We start from the raw sequence: 15,774 nt of genomic DNA, 5'->3' as shown, positions 1-15,774 counted from the left end.
GAATGTGCGGAGGGTTTATAAAGCCTTAAAATATATATAAATAATAAAATAAATATAAGGTCACTACTTTGCAGATTTTCACCTATTGTGGAGGGGTTTTGGAACCCCGCAATAGAAGATCACTATATTGGGATGACACTGGTTAAGAAAATTATACAGGTTTTAGATGTACAATTCCATAGCACATCTTTGGTACTCTGTATTGTGTTGACCACCCCAAGTCAAATGTCCGTCCATCACTATTTATCCCCCCTTTACCTCCTCCTCCTCCCCATCCCACAGACTCCACACTGTTGTTTATGTGTAAAGAGCAGGACTCCTCACCCAGATGTGCGGCCCCCTCACTGTGCTCCGGGCATAGCAGCTGCAGTGTTTTCATGGATAAGAAGGAACCGCTGGCGGTTGCACAGGGGAAGTGGTAAAGCCGTGGACATCCAGGCGAGCGGCAGGGGATGGAGGCACCAAGCCTGGTGCAGTGGGAGCAGTGCTACCAGGGTATAGACAAAGCCTCAGTGCCAGCCAGCTCACTCCAGAGCAATAGGTCAGGCACTAGGTCTGCCCCAGTATGCCCACTGCCCTTCTCATTCTACCCTGACTCTCGGAAGCCAACCAGCCCTGCCCATTCTGCTCTCAGCCTATGCAATCCCCTGGCCCCAGCCCCACCTGTGAGATCCCTGAGAAGATGGCCTTGTCCACACCACATAGTTCTGGACCCTCCTGCCCCCATACGCCAGCTGACCACGCAGCACACCAATGATGAGCCCAGCAGGACCCTGGATAGGTGGAAAAAGGCAAACAGAAATTTGAAAAATTAACAAAAAGGTGATCACTGGCTCTGAACCACCCAGCCCCTACCCTCTTTCCTACCCAGGTAGGTTACCCTTCTTCCCCTCACTTACCTCCAGGTTCTCCTAGGTGGGCAGGTGTCAGGCCCTCAGGGAAACCAATCTGTGATAGGTCCTCATTGGGCAGTGCTGCCTCACTGGGCCCTGGGTTCCCCGCAGGGGACACCACTGGACACCGGGGCCAGTCAAATGGCAACTCAAAGCGTCGTAGCTCCCGCTGCCCATGCAGACTGGGCTCCCCGCAGTTACAGAGAGCACAACGCCGCACTGGACCCCCACTGTGGACACACAAGCATCAGCACTGTGCCAGGGCCCCTGCCCACAGGCACCTCTGACAACCCCACAATTTAACATGCCTGTGCTTCCCAAACACTCATTTTCCTAAACAGTCCTCCTTTAAAGCCCCAGACTCTCAAATCAAACTCTTATGTGCCCTTATATCCTCACTTGCCCACACTAGTTACCTGCAGTCCTGGGGAGGCTCCTGAAGCCTGGGACCCCCAGAACTGAGCACAGAGACCTCCACCACATGTGGGTTGGGAAGGTCTGCCTCAGTGGCGCCTGACTCCTCAGAGGCTGCAAGTCCATCAGCTGAATGAACAAACAGAGAAGCATGCATCAGCCATCATCCACTATTTAATACTAGTCCACTCATCAGACCCATGAGATTATCTAAAACAAGTGATGGCGTTTTGACTTTCTGTCCCAAAAAACAAAGTCCTTCAATTACTTATTAGACAGACTTAGCTTCTGTCCTTGTGCCAGGACCAGATATCTAAGGTTGCCTGGGATGAGCAGAAAGCTGCCAACAAACTCAGAATTTTCCCTACTCACCTGCTGGTTCTGAATCTTTATCCTCACCAGGCGGCTTCTGGCTGTCCATCCCTCTCTCCGACTGGGCAGGGCCCTCTCGGGGAGACCTGTCAGAGCCAAAAAATATTTCTATATACCACCCTAGCCAGATAGCTTGGTTGGTTAAAGCATCATCCCAATATACCAAGATTGTGGGCTCAGTCCCTGGTCAGGGCATACAGTAAATGGTCAATGTTTCTGTCTCTCCCTCTCTCTCTCCCTTTCTCTCTCTCTAAAGCCAATCAATAAAAAATTTTTAAAATTAAAAATAAAAATAAAGTAAAACGGCTGACCTACGGTGGTGCAATGGGTAAAACATCGACCTAGAATGCTGAGGTCACTGGACTGAAACCCCAGACTTGCCTGGTCAAGGCACACACAAGAAGCAACTACAAGTTGGTGCTTCATGCTCTCCAACCCCCTTCTCTCTCCTCTCTCTAAAATCAATGAATAAAATCTTAAGGGGGAAAAAAATATTTATATGCTTAGGAAGTCTCTCCACTAAACACTTTTTTTTTTACAGAATCCTAGCAGGGAAGACTCCTAATGGAATCTAGACCGTACAGAAATCAGAGCAAAACCTAACCTACAAATTCCTGCACTAATGACAAAAAACGTCCTCCTCCCAAACCTTTATCCCACCGCCTAATTCCTTCCCAGATAAACGCTGACCTTCTTTTCCAACTCTGGATTCTCAGAGGATCCTTTCCCATTTCCTTACTCCTGTCTAAGAGTTCCCAGGGCAATAGTATCCAACTAGAAGCACATACCATCTACCTCTAGGACTGCCCTCTGCCTCACTTCTAAGCTCTGGGCTTTCGGTGGGCCCCATCCCTCTCCTTTTTCCTCAGGTCTCAAGTCAGCTACCATCCTAAAGATCAGTCAGTGCCAACCTATGGGTAATCATAACCCAAAAAGTCTGAATATAGCTGAAATCCCTCTCCCAGAGACGAAGTCTGGGGTCTTGCAGGATGGAGAACACATTAGTGAAACTAAAGCCCAGATATGAATGGATCTCCTCAACTTCCACTGGTCCCAACCAGACATCCCAATCACAATATAAGAAACTCTCCAATTTCTACCCACTGTCTATCCAAATCCAGCTCAGGCCCACCCCCATGGCCCCTGCAGTGACTGAACCCAAGAACCCATTCAGCCTGAACTCTTCAGGTCATTACGTTACCCTTAGCAACACCAACTGCCCTTCCTCCTCAGATATCCCTAGTAGTTAACAGAAGTGGGCCTTAAGAGTTACTGAGCATGTGTAACCAGGCCTGAAGCTAAGCATGCTGGGAGTTGTAGTCTCAGGAAGCACACTGCCACTTGAAGGAGTTCTAAACAGGGCAGGACACGGCCCAGCAGAGTAGCTTCCTTCCTCTTCCGTCAAGCAGGGTTTCCACACGCACTATGGGGGTGGGGGGTAACGGTCCCCTCTTTTCAAATGCCTGCTTATACCAGAGCCAAATGAAACATACTAAAGTTATGCCTAAGGTTGAGACCCACACCTTTGGGCATATTTTCTAAAACCTCCAAGGGAACTAAGTATAGTCCAAAAAAGAAAAAGAGAAATAAAGAATAAGAAAAGTTACAGAAGTGAGAAAGAGAAAAAGGATCCTACAGAAGGAAGACAAGGATAGGTGCCAGCAACTCTTAGTGGGAAGGGTAGAGGCTCAAGCAGAGAAAAAAAAAAGTATAGTGTTCCCAGAGAAGAGGGAGGGGAATCCCTAAAACAACTCTAAATAACGTTTGAGAAGTTTATCTTTCACCTTTTCCACTCCTTTGTGTGTAACCAGTAAACCAACTACCAAATAACTTTGTCAGCCACTTGGGGTTGAGTGAATGAGGCACCTCAAAAGTGCCCAAAATCAATAAATCAATTACTTAAGAACCATAATATTAGTCCTCCTCCCCTGAACTCATACTCCATTTCCAGAGATTGGTAATAAGCCTATTGTGATGTGTCACAGGAAAGGAAATTTTATTTTACTTCCCCTGCCACATACACTATGAAAATCTACTAGATTAGCAAAGTAAAGTATCAGTTGATACCTGTTACCTCCATTCCCAGATCATCTCTTTCCAAAATCTATTACACGTAAAAGGAAAGCCGGATGGTCATCCGGCCAGCCTACAGAAAACCTGCTCTGGAAATTCAAGGGGCCCTTATAAGCTGCCTATGGGAAGCAGGGGCTGGAAGTCAGAATCAGCCAGACCCCTCTTTGTACTCAGTCATTCATGGCTTGACCACACCCAGAAGACTTCAAAGTTTCCTAAATGTGTGCATTTTACTGTATGTCCCCAAAGATCCTCCACCACTCTGTTCTCAAAGTTGAGGTCAAAGGAGTCACAAACAGCAAAAAATAAAAAGCAACAGTGATAATACAATGGGTGGGAGGAAGACTGCCTCACACAAGGCCAGAGGGACAAATTCCTCTGCCCTCCCCCGAGCACAGCCCTCTCAAGCTGGTAAACTGGCAGAGGTACAGAAACCACCTTTATCCAGCCCTGGGAGACCGAGCCCCATCTTCCAAAGCCGAAGCCTCACTCATGGAGCCATGGAAGATGAGAGATCAAGAAGTGAAGAGAATGTTCCCTAAGCTATATGGAAAAGAATGTAGGGGCACTTCCAAGAAGCCTGAGCCTCATTTCCCCACCCCTGCAGTCTAGCACCTGCACCCCAATGCTGCAGTCTCAGCTGTCAGGTCCCTGAAAAGATCTAAACAAATAAAGACCAAGGTTCCCTATCCCATCATTCACAACCAGAAATCACACATACACATACACCAAGGTTTTTTTCCCTAGTTCTAAACTGGGCTAATGCCTGGCCAGGCTTCCTCTGGGGAACTAGAGGTCCCTGAAAAGTACAGAACTAGAGAGCAAAACTGTGTGGCTCTCCTTAGTCCTAGGCCTAAGAAGTCTAAAACAGCAAGGAAAAGGCAGGGTGGTATACTGTCCTCCCTGCCTCTATTCCAGACCAATAGCTTTAACTCCATTTTCCCAGCCAAAGAAGAAATGGAGCCCTGGAGAGGTGAAAGGCTTGAAGCAGGCTCTTGAGTGAACAGCTCTTCTGTAGGACTCAGGACTTCCTGGTTCCCAGCCTGAGAATCAAACCACACCTCTTCCCACCCCCATTTTGGGGTTGGACCTCCAGGAAAAATTGAAATGGCAACATTGGCCCTGTAGACCCTCTGGACTGTCCCTGGGTCATCCTGAGGTAAGCCACAGCTAACAAGGAGAGAGGCCCCTACTCAGGAAGTTCTTCGGGGACAGACAACAGGAAGGGCCCTCCATAGGAGGCAGGGACAGAGAGCATGGGTGACAGCTAGACTCACTGTACCACCCCTGTGCCACCTTCCACCTTGGGGTTACTACTCAGAAACCTTTCAAGGGCAAAACTCCTATTTTCTCCTTTCCAAGACCAGATTCAAGAAGATCTAGCCCGTGTATATATGTTGCAGGGGCTAGAATGAGGGAGCAGAACACAGGAGCCAAATCTCTGCTGGGCAGCATGACAGCTGTGAGAGGGGCTGTCCCAGCCCAGGGCCCAGAGGCATGAGGCTCATGCTGCACCCTACATACATTCACATACACACCCTTTCTCCCCAACACCTTTGGCCAGGGCTTGAAACAATAGCTTCTGCAGAAACAGCTCTTATGAGGTAATTTCTCCTCCAAACAGGTATAGGCTACTCTATTCTGTAGGGTTGCGACAGGATCGGAGGACCAGTTAACATTCCCTGGTCAAAAAGGGTTGGACAGATCAGGAGGGGCCTATAGGACTGGCTGAGAACTTATGGACAACCAGCTCACCACACCAGGCCCAGAAAGCCGGAGACAAAAGCCATTTTTTGCAGTCCACATTCGCAGGGAGCAAATCTCAACTGCCTCTTCTATAATCCCCTAGAGATTATGTCCATCCTGAGAGGAGGGGAGGCAAAGCAAGCTAAGATAGCACTAGGCCTCGCTGCGGTCACTTTGCCAGGCAGGGGTAGTTTAAAGTTGAACAGCAAGGCCACAGCTGTCCCCAGCCCCACCTCCTTCTTGTCCCAGCCACCCCCTTCATCACACTAGTCAGTTTCCACACAATCTCCCCTGTCCACAGTGAAATAAGGCCTGGTGAAGGATCTAAGGCTCCTTGAGTCTCCCAGAGACTCTTCTGAGTGCCCCAGTGGGCAAGAACAACCTTAAAGTCCAATCTGGCAGTAAGTGTGACCTGGCAGTGGCACTCTACCCACCCTCCCAAGTTGTTCTGTTCCCAAGGTCCACAAGGAACCCTGAAGAAGCAGCTGACGGGATTGGTGCTGGAATCAGGGCCTCAGTCCTACTTTAGTAGAGCTCCCACCAACACAAAAATAAACAGGCAGAGAGGCGATCTGGCCAGGTTCCCAAACTCCTGTGGCTCCCTGAACCCCCAGTCTTTAAAGAGGCACACCCCAAGACACCAGGCCTCAGTTCTGCCCCGGCCCACTGGCTCAGGTTCCCTTGACAAACCCTGCCAAAAAAACCTTCCTCAGCCCTGGCACCCCTTTCTCCAACCTAAAGGCCAGCTCCGGCCAAGATAGTCCATCTGGCTATGCCCCTAGTCCAACCCTTTCTGGGCCTTGGCTGGGCAGACTTCACTCACCTCTTCACAAGGCGATCCAGAAATCCTCATCCGAGAACATGGCCAGAGCCCGGGCCGCTTCCCGACCTCCAACCACCAGAGCGATCACAGCCGCCCCCCGCACGGGGGGGCTTAGGGGGACCAAGAACGGTAAATCCAGGTCGGAGTGGCCACCCTCCCTTCCAAAAACAGCAAAAAGCCAAAGAAGGGTTCTATGCTTCAGGTTCCAGCAGTTTAGGTTTCCATGGACAGCCCGAGGGCGGCGAATCCCGAGCGGACACAAAGAGAGCACCGGTGGCTTTGATCTTGGGCGAGCAGGCTCTGCATCCGCGTCGTCGGGCGGCCTCTCAGTCCTAGGGCCGGGCCAGCGCCCCGGCCGCCCGCGCCGGGCTCGGGCAGAACGTCGAGGCTCTCCAGATGGAACGTCGAGGCGCCTCCCCAGCAGCCCGGAAGGAATGCCGCGCCGCCCCGCGCCGGGACCGGATGGAACGTGAGACCCTCACAGGAGCGCGGAGCTCCACTCCCCGTCCGGGCCGGCGCCCCGGGGCCGCGCAAGCTACGGCGACACGGAGACCGCGGGGCTGAACCTGACACACACCCAGCGCCGGGCTTCTCGACCCCGAGCACTCGCCCTCGGCGGCTTCGAGCCCCCCACCTTCCTCGGGGAAGGGAGGAGGGTAGGTGGGCGAGGAAGAGGAAGGGGCGGGCGGTACGAGCCCTCTGCCCGCTCTCCTCCGGCCGCTCCAGGCCCTGCGCTCGCCTCCCTTCCCCTCTGGCCTCCGGAGCTGCCCCGCCCCCGGCCTGGCCGGCTCTGATCGGCGGCACCCCCTCGACCCCCGGTTGGCTGTGATCGCGGCGGGCCTAGCGGTGCACGGCCCAACCCCGGCTCCCGGCGCCGGGGGGTCAGGAAACTGAGCGGAAAGTGGGGAACGAGGCAGCCATTTGCAACCGGAGAGGAAAGTAGTGCAGCGCGGCGCCGCTCCGCCTCCCCCCCCCCCCTCCGCCTCCTGTTCGGCCGGTAGGGTGGTTCCTCCGAAGGGGCTATTTCCTGGCCCGAGAACTCGGCAGCGATCGTGGAGATTCAAGAAGTCTTCGGTGCGAGACGCAGAATGGGGGGAGGGCCTTTTGCCTAGAGAACCCCACTCGAGAATGGGAGAAAGGAGAAGACTGGTCCTATTTTGTGTTGGAGCAGAGCGGCGGAGGGATACGGCCCTCTCGGAGGAAAGGCTGTGACTTTGCAGTTCTACGCACACGCTGCGGAATCCCTCCGCCACGCGTTAACCCCGACGGCGCCGGGCCGGCTGTTGGGCAACACGTGGGAATGAAGCCCCCCTCCTCTTCGCTCTGACCCTGGAACCGTTTCCTTCACCGCCTGGCTCGGGAAAGTAGGACTCCGACCACTTTCTTATCCCGTTCCCTTGTAGTTTCAGGTCTCTGAAACTCCAACTGCCCCCTTGACTTGACCAGGGACGATCTTTCCCGAGAGGGGAATGGAAGAAGAGCCAGGAGATTGGCTGCTGCTCTGCATCCTGGGAACTGGAGTCCGCAAATGGAGAAAGTGAGGCAGGGCTCCTGGCGCTGCAAAGCGTGGGTTCTTGCCGCGTTCCGGGCTCGAAGAAAAGCGGAACGATCGTTGCTTCTGACTTTCAAACTCCCTCATGAGGAAAAAAGACTGTCAGTAACCCCCCCCGCCCCAATCACCACACACACCTCCCCCCTCAAAACAAATGTAGTTTCTCTTCCTTTCCCAAGTGCCCCCACCCCCAGTCTTTCTCGCTGGACCTTCAGGGCCTATGTCCCCTTTTTCAGTAAACAGTGGGGCTGTACCTTGGAGCCTGGCTGCTACCTGGCTGGAGTACTGTCACTCTGGACAAGATCCCAAACACTGCTTGCAAGCCCCCCCCCCCCCCCCCCCCCCCCCCGCTTCTTCCATAAGTCTGGATGAGAAATGAAATGTCTTTTTCTGTCTTAGCAGTGCAAGGGATGGTCAGGAGGAGACATTAACTATGTACTAGATACTTTATTCTTATTCCTCACCATCATTATGCATTACGTGGAGTTATGTCTGTATTACAGATGACAAGTTGAGGCTAAAATGGGTAAAATTGTCCAACAAACCACAACTATTGAGAAGTAGAGCCATGATTCAGCTAATGGCCACATTTTTCCTAGGATTGAGACTTATTTATTTATTTATTGGAGATGTGGAGAAAGAAGCGGACTAAACAGGGCCAGTTTTGTGGGTAACCGTTTACAGTGCTATCCAATGGAATTTTGTGCAATGATGGAAATGTACCATAGCTACACTAATATACACTGTAACTACACTATCTAATATAACTTGGCCACAAGTAGCTATTGGGCACTTTGAAATGTAGGTGGCGCAACTGAGGAACTTTTTATTTTATTTAATTTTAATAACTAAATTAAACTTAAATAGCTATGTGTGACTTGTGTATTCCATATTGGACAGTGCAGGAGACCTAAATCCCTACTGGCCAGAATCATAGGAGGGATCCAGAATAGGCATCCTGTGCTAGCCACACACTGACATCATGTGCCCTGCACTGACCAGGTCTATTTCAGCAAAAAGAAATTCCAATAGTGACCATACACCTGTCCCAGCTATAGTGGAATAAATAAACCAAGAAACAAAAGTTGGAAAATGGAAGGCCCCTACCTACTCTCTGCACCCAAAGGCAAGAAGGCAGACCCTCACCAGAAAGACCTCTAATATTATAATAGCTACCATTTCTTAGGGGTTTATTATGTACGAGAAACTGCTAAGCATTTCATATATCACCTTAGTTTAACTCTCACCTCTACCCTATTAAGGTTTAACTACACTTCATAAATGAGAATCTGAGGCTCAAAGAGGTTAAATGACTGCACAAGATTACACAGGTAAGTGGAAGAGTATTCCAACCCAGTCATTCTTCACTATTCTTTACTGCTGTCAGGCTCTGAGTTTGCTTAATACAGTTCTAGAAAACCTCGGGCATTTGTAAGTCTATACCAAACCTCATGGAAATGACAGCAGGAGAGTGGGTACCTTATAATAAGTATTCCAGGTGAGAGGTTTGCCCTTATTGACCCACCACATCAGTAGGATGCATATACTTCAGCTAAGATGGTTTGGTCTTATATACCTCTAGTTTCCATGTCCACCCCTCATTTCCTTCCAGTCCTAGGACCTAATTGAGTATCTCCTCGAAGGAGTTACCTGAGTGGTATCCTTCACAGGGAGGGAGGACCCTGTGAAATTAGGTGCAAAAGCACCTAATTTAATGTAAGGAGAGGTGATGAGAACCCTAAAGAGACTCCTAAGCCACTAAGATTGCTCTTTGTAGTATGCCTCTTCCAGCAGCTACTTCTTTTTGGATTCTGGATCAGAGGTACAAAAGCAGTTGGCAGGACTTCTGAGAACCAGCAAACAAACTATTATCCCCAAATGTAAGCCCAACTACCCTGAAGCCAGGCACTAGCAAGGTCACAGCTAAAAATCATACCTATATCTTGTCTATCCTCCCCAACTAAAAATACTTCAATCTCCCCCGGCCAGCAGAAGTCTATGTCCTCCCTCCCTGTGAAGGATACCACTCAGGTAACTCCTTCGAGGAGATACTCAATTAGGCCCTAGGACTGGAAGGAAATGAGGGGTGGACATGGAAACTAGAGGTATATAAGACCAAACCATCTTAGCTGAAGTATATGCATCCTACTGATGTGGTGGGTCAATAAGGGCAAAAGCAATAAATAGCCTTGACACCTAGAAAAGGGAACACAACTCCAAAGGTGTGAAAAGTATCAAAAGGTCACCAAAGGTATAAAAATAGCAAAGAAAATCTATTTTAATGAAAGGCACTGTTGACATTGCAGTATGGGGGGGGGGGGGGTGATAGACATCAGAAGCATTATTTCTTACTTAACTCTCTTAGACAAAATCTTCACAACAGTTTAGTCCCTGCCTCTATATGCCTCAATTCTTTTTTATAAAAGGTAGGATTTTTTAAAGTCAAACTTAAAAAAATTTTTTTTATTGATTTAAAGAGAGAGGAAGTGAGAGATAGAAATATCAATTTATTGTTCCACTCATCCATGCATTCATTGGTTGACTCTTCCATGTTCCCTGACTAGGGATCAAACCCGCAACCATATCAGGATGATGCTCTAGTCTAACCAATAGAGCTATCTTACCAGGGCCACAAAACCGGCCCTGATCTGTCTGTCTCTCTCCACATCTTCCTCAAAAAAAATTTTTTTTTAATTAAAAAAAAATATATATATACACACACACACACACCCCCGTCTCAGTCCTAGCTTAGTCCTAGGGAAAACATAGCCATTGGTTGAATCATGATTTTACTTTTCAATTCTTTCATCATTAGGAATGAGGAGCTTTCTTTCTCTTCACCAAATTGTATCCTCTGAATTCCAGCAAATGCCAAGGTCCAGAAGAGAAATAGGACAGCATGTGGCTGCTGGCCACTAGAGGGTAGTGTTTCTGTAGTTAAGGGGCTCTTGAGAGCCTACAAACTTAGATGGGAGTGGCAGCCAACTAGTACCTGTATAGGGAGAACCCTGTAGAAAAGTAGACTGGGAAAGACAAGTGTTAAGTTTTAAGGTAATGGTCTGAATGATTGAGGAGTAAAGAATAGGAAGAAGGTAGGAGGAAAGAAATTAGCCCTGATTCCCCACCAAAGACCATAGTCATCAGTCATTGGAAAAGGAGATATTGGCCCTGAGCTCTCCCCATATACAGAGAAGTCAACAACAAAAAGAATTCTCAGTTTATTTGCATATATACATTGTCACCCCAGGGAGTAATCTCCACTTTACCCAGCCAACATATAAAACCTACATAAGGAGACTGGGTCCTGAATAAATAATACCCAGGACTCGTATCACAACCCCATACATAGGTTATGTTATAAGAATTTATTTAGCAAAAAAAGAGGCCAGTGCCCATAAGACATCTTTACCCCTTTGTAAACATTGACTACCAGGCCACTGGAGCCTGGGGAAAGTGTGCAAATATGAGGGTACCATACTGTGTGCTCAGAAGGCCAGGGACACACCTGGCAGCCATACCCGTGAAGTCCTGAAGAGCTGCACTCACTGGAACCTGGCAATGCCAGGGGAAAAAAATCAAGGCAGCTAGCCCATGCCTGAGGGCTCACATGAGACTACAGCGGCGCTCTTGCCCATATGAATTCTCCACACGGGCAATCTCCTGGATGACTTTGGTGAAGATGCCTTGAGTCAGCTGCACGAGATAGAAATTCAGGGCAAAAAAAGTCATTTTACTGCCAAAAACACCCAGCTCTGAGGTGAATACTCCACTCCCTCACCATCTCCACCACTAAGGAGTTACATAAGAAAAACACTGCCACCCCCACCATCTTCCTAATCTTCAAGCCCAGCACCTGATTCTCTCGAGCAGATGACTCCATGAATGTTGCACCCCAGGACTCTGCCAGCTTCTTCCCTTCAATTGCCTGGACCTCCCTAGAAGCAAATTTGGGATATGAAGATGAAAAATAGCAATGTCCTCATGTTCTCTGCAAAATCTTTATAAAATCCAGATTTCTTATAGCCCATCCCACTTCCAAGGTTTAGAAGGAGGGTTGGGGAAGGAGAAAATATAAGTAAAACAAAGACACCTGGAACTGAGGCTTGAAATGTGAAATGATAGCTTTGGTAATGGAAGAGTTATCTTCTCTTATCCTTCAAGTTAGAAACAAAAAGAGGTGAAATGACTTGTTCAAGTCAGTGGCAGAGCCAGGACTAGAGCCTGACTGATTCCTAACTCAGCTCACTTTTCTTTGCCCTGAGCTGCAAAGATTTCCATACCTGTCTGGAGAGAGATCTGCCTTGTTCCCCACTAGCACCACCGGCAGCCTGTGAGGAAATAGTAGTTACTAAAGGATCCCCTCCAACTGCCCTTGGACTCCCAACCTTCCTCACATCAGGGCTAGACAACTCCCTATCAGACCAGACAGGATCTATATCCCTGTCTCCTCCCTAACTTAAACCAGTATTTCCCTCTGCTCTCTCCCATGTTGTAGTGTCCATACTATGTCTCTATCCCCTAGGACCACTTACCGGGTTTTCCCATGGCCCTCATGTAGCTTTTGGTACAGACTCTCAATGACTTGGAAGCTTTAAACATAAGAATTTGAGCTATAATTTTATTCTGGGACAGCCCTCAGATCTTCACAAGCCCCCCACTCACAACCTTGGTCCCTTACCTATGCAGAGAGGTGACAGAATACACAAGCACATAACCATGGACCCCAATGATGAATGAATAAGGCAGAATGCTGTACTCATCCTGAAAAGAAATTGAAACATCAATGCCTAGATTCATAACACTCAGATGGCAAAGGTTGGTGGGGCTGCATCCTGGGAACCCTCCCTGGGGCACTCCCTATTCCAGTCATACTTTTATTCAACAAGCAATTATAGAGTAGCTCCAATGAGTGCTACACACTACTAAATGCTAAAATGCTTTTCTTTTAATACTACTGTACAGATGAGCCACAGAAGCTACCAGACCTCATCTCTCAGGACTGAACTGCTACATTTGGATACCCTACCCCAAAGCAGTACCTGCCCTGCTGTGTCCACCAGGTGTAAGTGAAACTCATCTTTGCCAAGAGTCACTATCTTGCTGTAAGCTGAAAAGAAAAGAAAACTTGACTGTAAGTTGCCTTGTAGGGCTAGTGATATGTATCCCAATATATTCTTAACCCTGGGGTAGACATAGATGGACCAAGTCCAGGGAGCTCTCCAGGAAACTATAGAGACAATGTTAAGGGTTTTTTTGTTTTGTTTTAATTTAATTTTATTTATTAATTTTTAGAGAGGAGAGAGAGAGAGACAGAGAGGAATAGAGAGAAGAGACAGAGAGAGAGAGAAGGGAGGAGGAGCTGGAAGCATCAACTCCCATATGTGCCTTGACCAGGCAAGCACAGGGTTTCGAACCGGCGCCCTCAGCATTTCCAGGTCGATGCTTTATCCACTGCGCCACCACAGGTCAGGCCGATTGTCTACATCGACACCACGCTGGACTCAGTATCTTGCAAAATCCACACTCTAGCTCAACTAATAGAACAAGATTGCTGGAGAAGAGATTAGATTTAATATGTAATTAAATCATTCCTTGGCACCAGGAAAATCTCACATTCTGGAGCTGGGTGGGGCACCCAAGCCCTCCCTGACCAACCCCTAGGCAGAAATCCACTCACTATTCTCCACTGTAGGATCATAGCTTTCCAAGAACTTGCTCTCCACAAACTGATGTGCCAAAGATGTCTTCCCTGTGGGAAGCAGTGGTAGTTGTATCCAATCAGCTATCCACATTTAGCACCCTCTGTCCTTTTGGGCTCTGGCCCAGGAATAAAGTGGGCCCCAAATTAGCACCCTAGCCTGTGAGTGACCCATGCAATGCTTTCCTTTAGCCTACTCTCACCTTCTTTTCGCCCTGGGTCTCTGCACCTTGGCCACCAGATGCATTCAGTAGCCCCGCAGGAAGCCTTTCCCGCCGCTTTTTCACACCCTACCCCTGGGAAGATCCGAGATTGCCTAGGATCAACTGTGCGCTTCACCCGGGCACCTACGATTTGCCAACGCAGACAGACCAGGCCTTGTCATCAAACGCTGACCCCACCCCTGCCCCCCAGAGTGACACTGGAGACCACTTTGGTGTTCCTGCAGTCAGGTCCACATTAAGCCTTACATATTTCGCTTCCTGCAGCCCTCCACACACTACGACCACCCCAGGCGTTTCTCCAACATCCTTTCAATCCTCACTCTACATCCCCATTCTAACGATGCCATCATTCCTCCCTGGGTCGCGTTCCCGCGGCAGCGCGCCTCCTCTGGCCACAAAGCCTCGGTGCATCCATTCTCTCCCCAGTGCGGAAACTCACCTACAGAGCGGTATCCGAGGATGACCACCTTCCTATAACGGACTAGCGGCATGGCAGGAGCCGGCCCCGAAGGGCTTGCAGAACTGCAGGCTGAGAAAGCCCTGAGAAGAGGAGGTCACAGGTGCAGCAACTGGCACAGAAAAGCGCTCACCCGAAGATACCGGGGGCAAGCTAGAAAGAAACCAAAACAAGCGCCGCACCCGGAGCTAACTAACCACGTGATCACAACACAGCAAGACTAAAGCGAGGGAGCGGCGCGCGGGGTAACTACAGTGCCGCGCCGCTCAGGGCTCCGCCTCCCAGGCCTCTCGCCATTGGTCTATTAGAAAGGATTAGGGCAGGGCCACAAGCGGGAGGATTGGGTGGGCCTCACGTGTAGCGGGAGAACCAGTAGCTGCGCATGCGCAGAGCGGAGCTGGTTCATTCATAAAGAAACAGAAAGGAACCCGTGGTCCTAAAGGTTTTTGCATATTTGCAACCTACTAGAAGTGGCTGCGAAGAGTCGTTAATAGAAAATATACACTTTGGCTAGCCTGGAATTTCTTTTTTTTTTTTTTTTTTTTTTTTACAGAGACAGAGAGTGAGTCAAAGAGAGGGATAGATAGGGACAGACAGGAACGGAGAGATGAGAAGCATCAATCATTAGTTTTTTGTTTTTTTGTTTTTTGGGGTTTTTTTAGAGAGGAGAGGGAGAGACAGAGAGAGAGAGAGAGGAGAGACAGAGAGAGAGAAGGGGGGAGGAGCTGGAAGCATCAACTCCCATATGTGCCTCGACCAGGCAAGCCCAGGGTTTCGAACCGGCGACCTCAGCATTTCCAGGTCGCCGTTTTATCCACTGCGCCACCACAGGTCAGGCCAATCATTAGTTTTTCATTGCGCGTTGCAACACCTTAGTTGTTCACTGATTGCTTTCTCATATGTGCCTTGACCGCGGGCCTTCAGCAGACCGAGTAACCCCTTGCTGGAGCCAGCGACCTTGGGTTCAAGCTGGTGAGCTTTGCTCAAACCAGATGAGCCCGCGTTCAAGCTGGTGACCTCGGGGTCTCGAACCTGGGTCCTCTGCATCCCAGTCCGACGCTCTATCCACTGTGCCACCGCCTGGTCAGGCTGGCCTGGAATTTCTGATCAAAAGATTCTAGGCCTTCCTTTTGCAAGGTTTTTGGGTCCTTGGATTGGGAAAAAAGGCCAAAGTTCTAATATATTACCTCTGCTTCCCCAACCTTCGGCCCCAGATCTTTTATTGTCAGGTTTCCGTAGCCTGCCAGGACCTAACTCTGAAACTGCAATTACTATTCTGGGAAAAACTATTAGAATTTGTGGCCATGTCCTCTGAGATTTCGTTGTCATCATCATAATAAACACATTTATTTATTCAGCAAAAAGTTATTAAGCGTATAGTATATGTTCCAGGCATTGCTCTAGTTTTGGGAATAGAGAGAGGCACATAGCAAACAGTCGCTGCGCTCACAAAACTTAAAACCTAGTTAGGGAAAAAACAAAAACAAAACATAGTTAGGAAAAGACAAACGTATAAACAAAG

General features: G+C 49.0%; 2 protein-coding genes across 13 annotated transcripts in view; both read right to left on the bottom strand.

Moving 5' to 3' along the window:
* The window catches only part of KMT2D (lysine methyltransferase 2D), a 41,858-nt gene extending 34,611 nt beyond the window's left edge, over positions 1-7,247 (bottom strand). For all 11 annotated transcript variants that reach the window (XM_066257937.1, XM_066257941.1, XM_066257943.1 and 8 more), the window contains exons 1-6: positions 6,322-7,247; positions 1,680-1,765; positions 1,310-1,436; positions 900-1,123; positions 664-773; positions 325-487 (exon numbers count right to left, since the gene is read on the bottom strand). In XM_066257937.1, the coding sequence (XP_066114034.1) occupies positions 325-487; positions 664-773; positions 900-1,123; positions 1,310-1,436; positions 1,680-1,728 (673 nt within the window). In that variant the 5' untranslated portion in view covers positions 1,729-1,765; positions 6,322-7,247. The remainder of the gene's footprint in view (positions 1-324; positions 488-663; positions 774-899; positions 1,124-1,309; positions 1,437-1,679; positions 1,766-6,321) is intronic.
* Positions 7,248-11,087: 3,840 nt separating this feature from the next.
* RHEBL1 (RHEB like 1) lies at positions 11,088-14,446 on the bottom strand. 2 transcript variants are annotated; one of them, XM_066257949.1, is made up of 8 exons: positions 14,235-14,446; positions 13,551-13,622; positions 12,913-12,980; positions 12,552-12,634; positions 12,406-12,462; positions 12,154-12,201; positions 11,727-11,808; positions 11,088-11,566 (listed from the first exon to the last, which is right to left on the bottom strand). In XM_066257949.1, the coding sequence occupies exons 1-8, from the start codon at positions 14,284-14,286 to the stop codon at positions 11,477-11,479; spliced, it is 552 nt and encodes a 183-aa protein (XP_066114046.1). In that variant the 5' UTR covers positions 14,287-14,446; the 3' UTR covers positions 11,088-11,476. The 2 variants fall into 2 exon arrangements, with proteins under 2 accessions (XP_066114046.1, XP_066114047.1); XM_066257950.1 differs by lacking the exon at positions 13,551-13,622.
* Between the last annotated feature and the right edge of the window lie 1,328 nt (positions 14,447-15,774).

The sequence above is a fragment of the Saccopteryx bilineata genome, chromosome 2 (assembly GCF_036850765.1).
Source record: "Saccopteryx bilineata isolate mSacBil1 chromosome 2, mSacBil1_pri_phased_curated, whole genome shotgun sequence".
NCBI classification, from domain to species: domain Eukaryota; kingdom Metazoa; phylum Chordata; class Mammalia; order Chiroptera; family Emballonuridae; genus Saccopteryx; species Saccopteryx bilineata.
The sequence above is the reverse complement of the archived record's forward strand: the minus strand, read 5'-3'. Positions and strand labels throughout refer to the sequence as shown.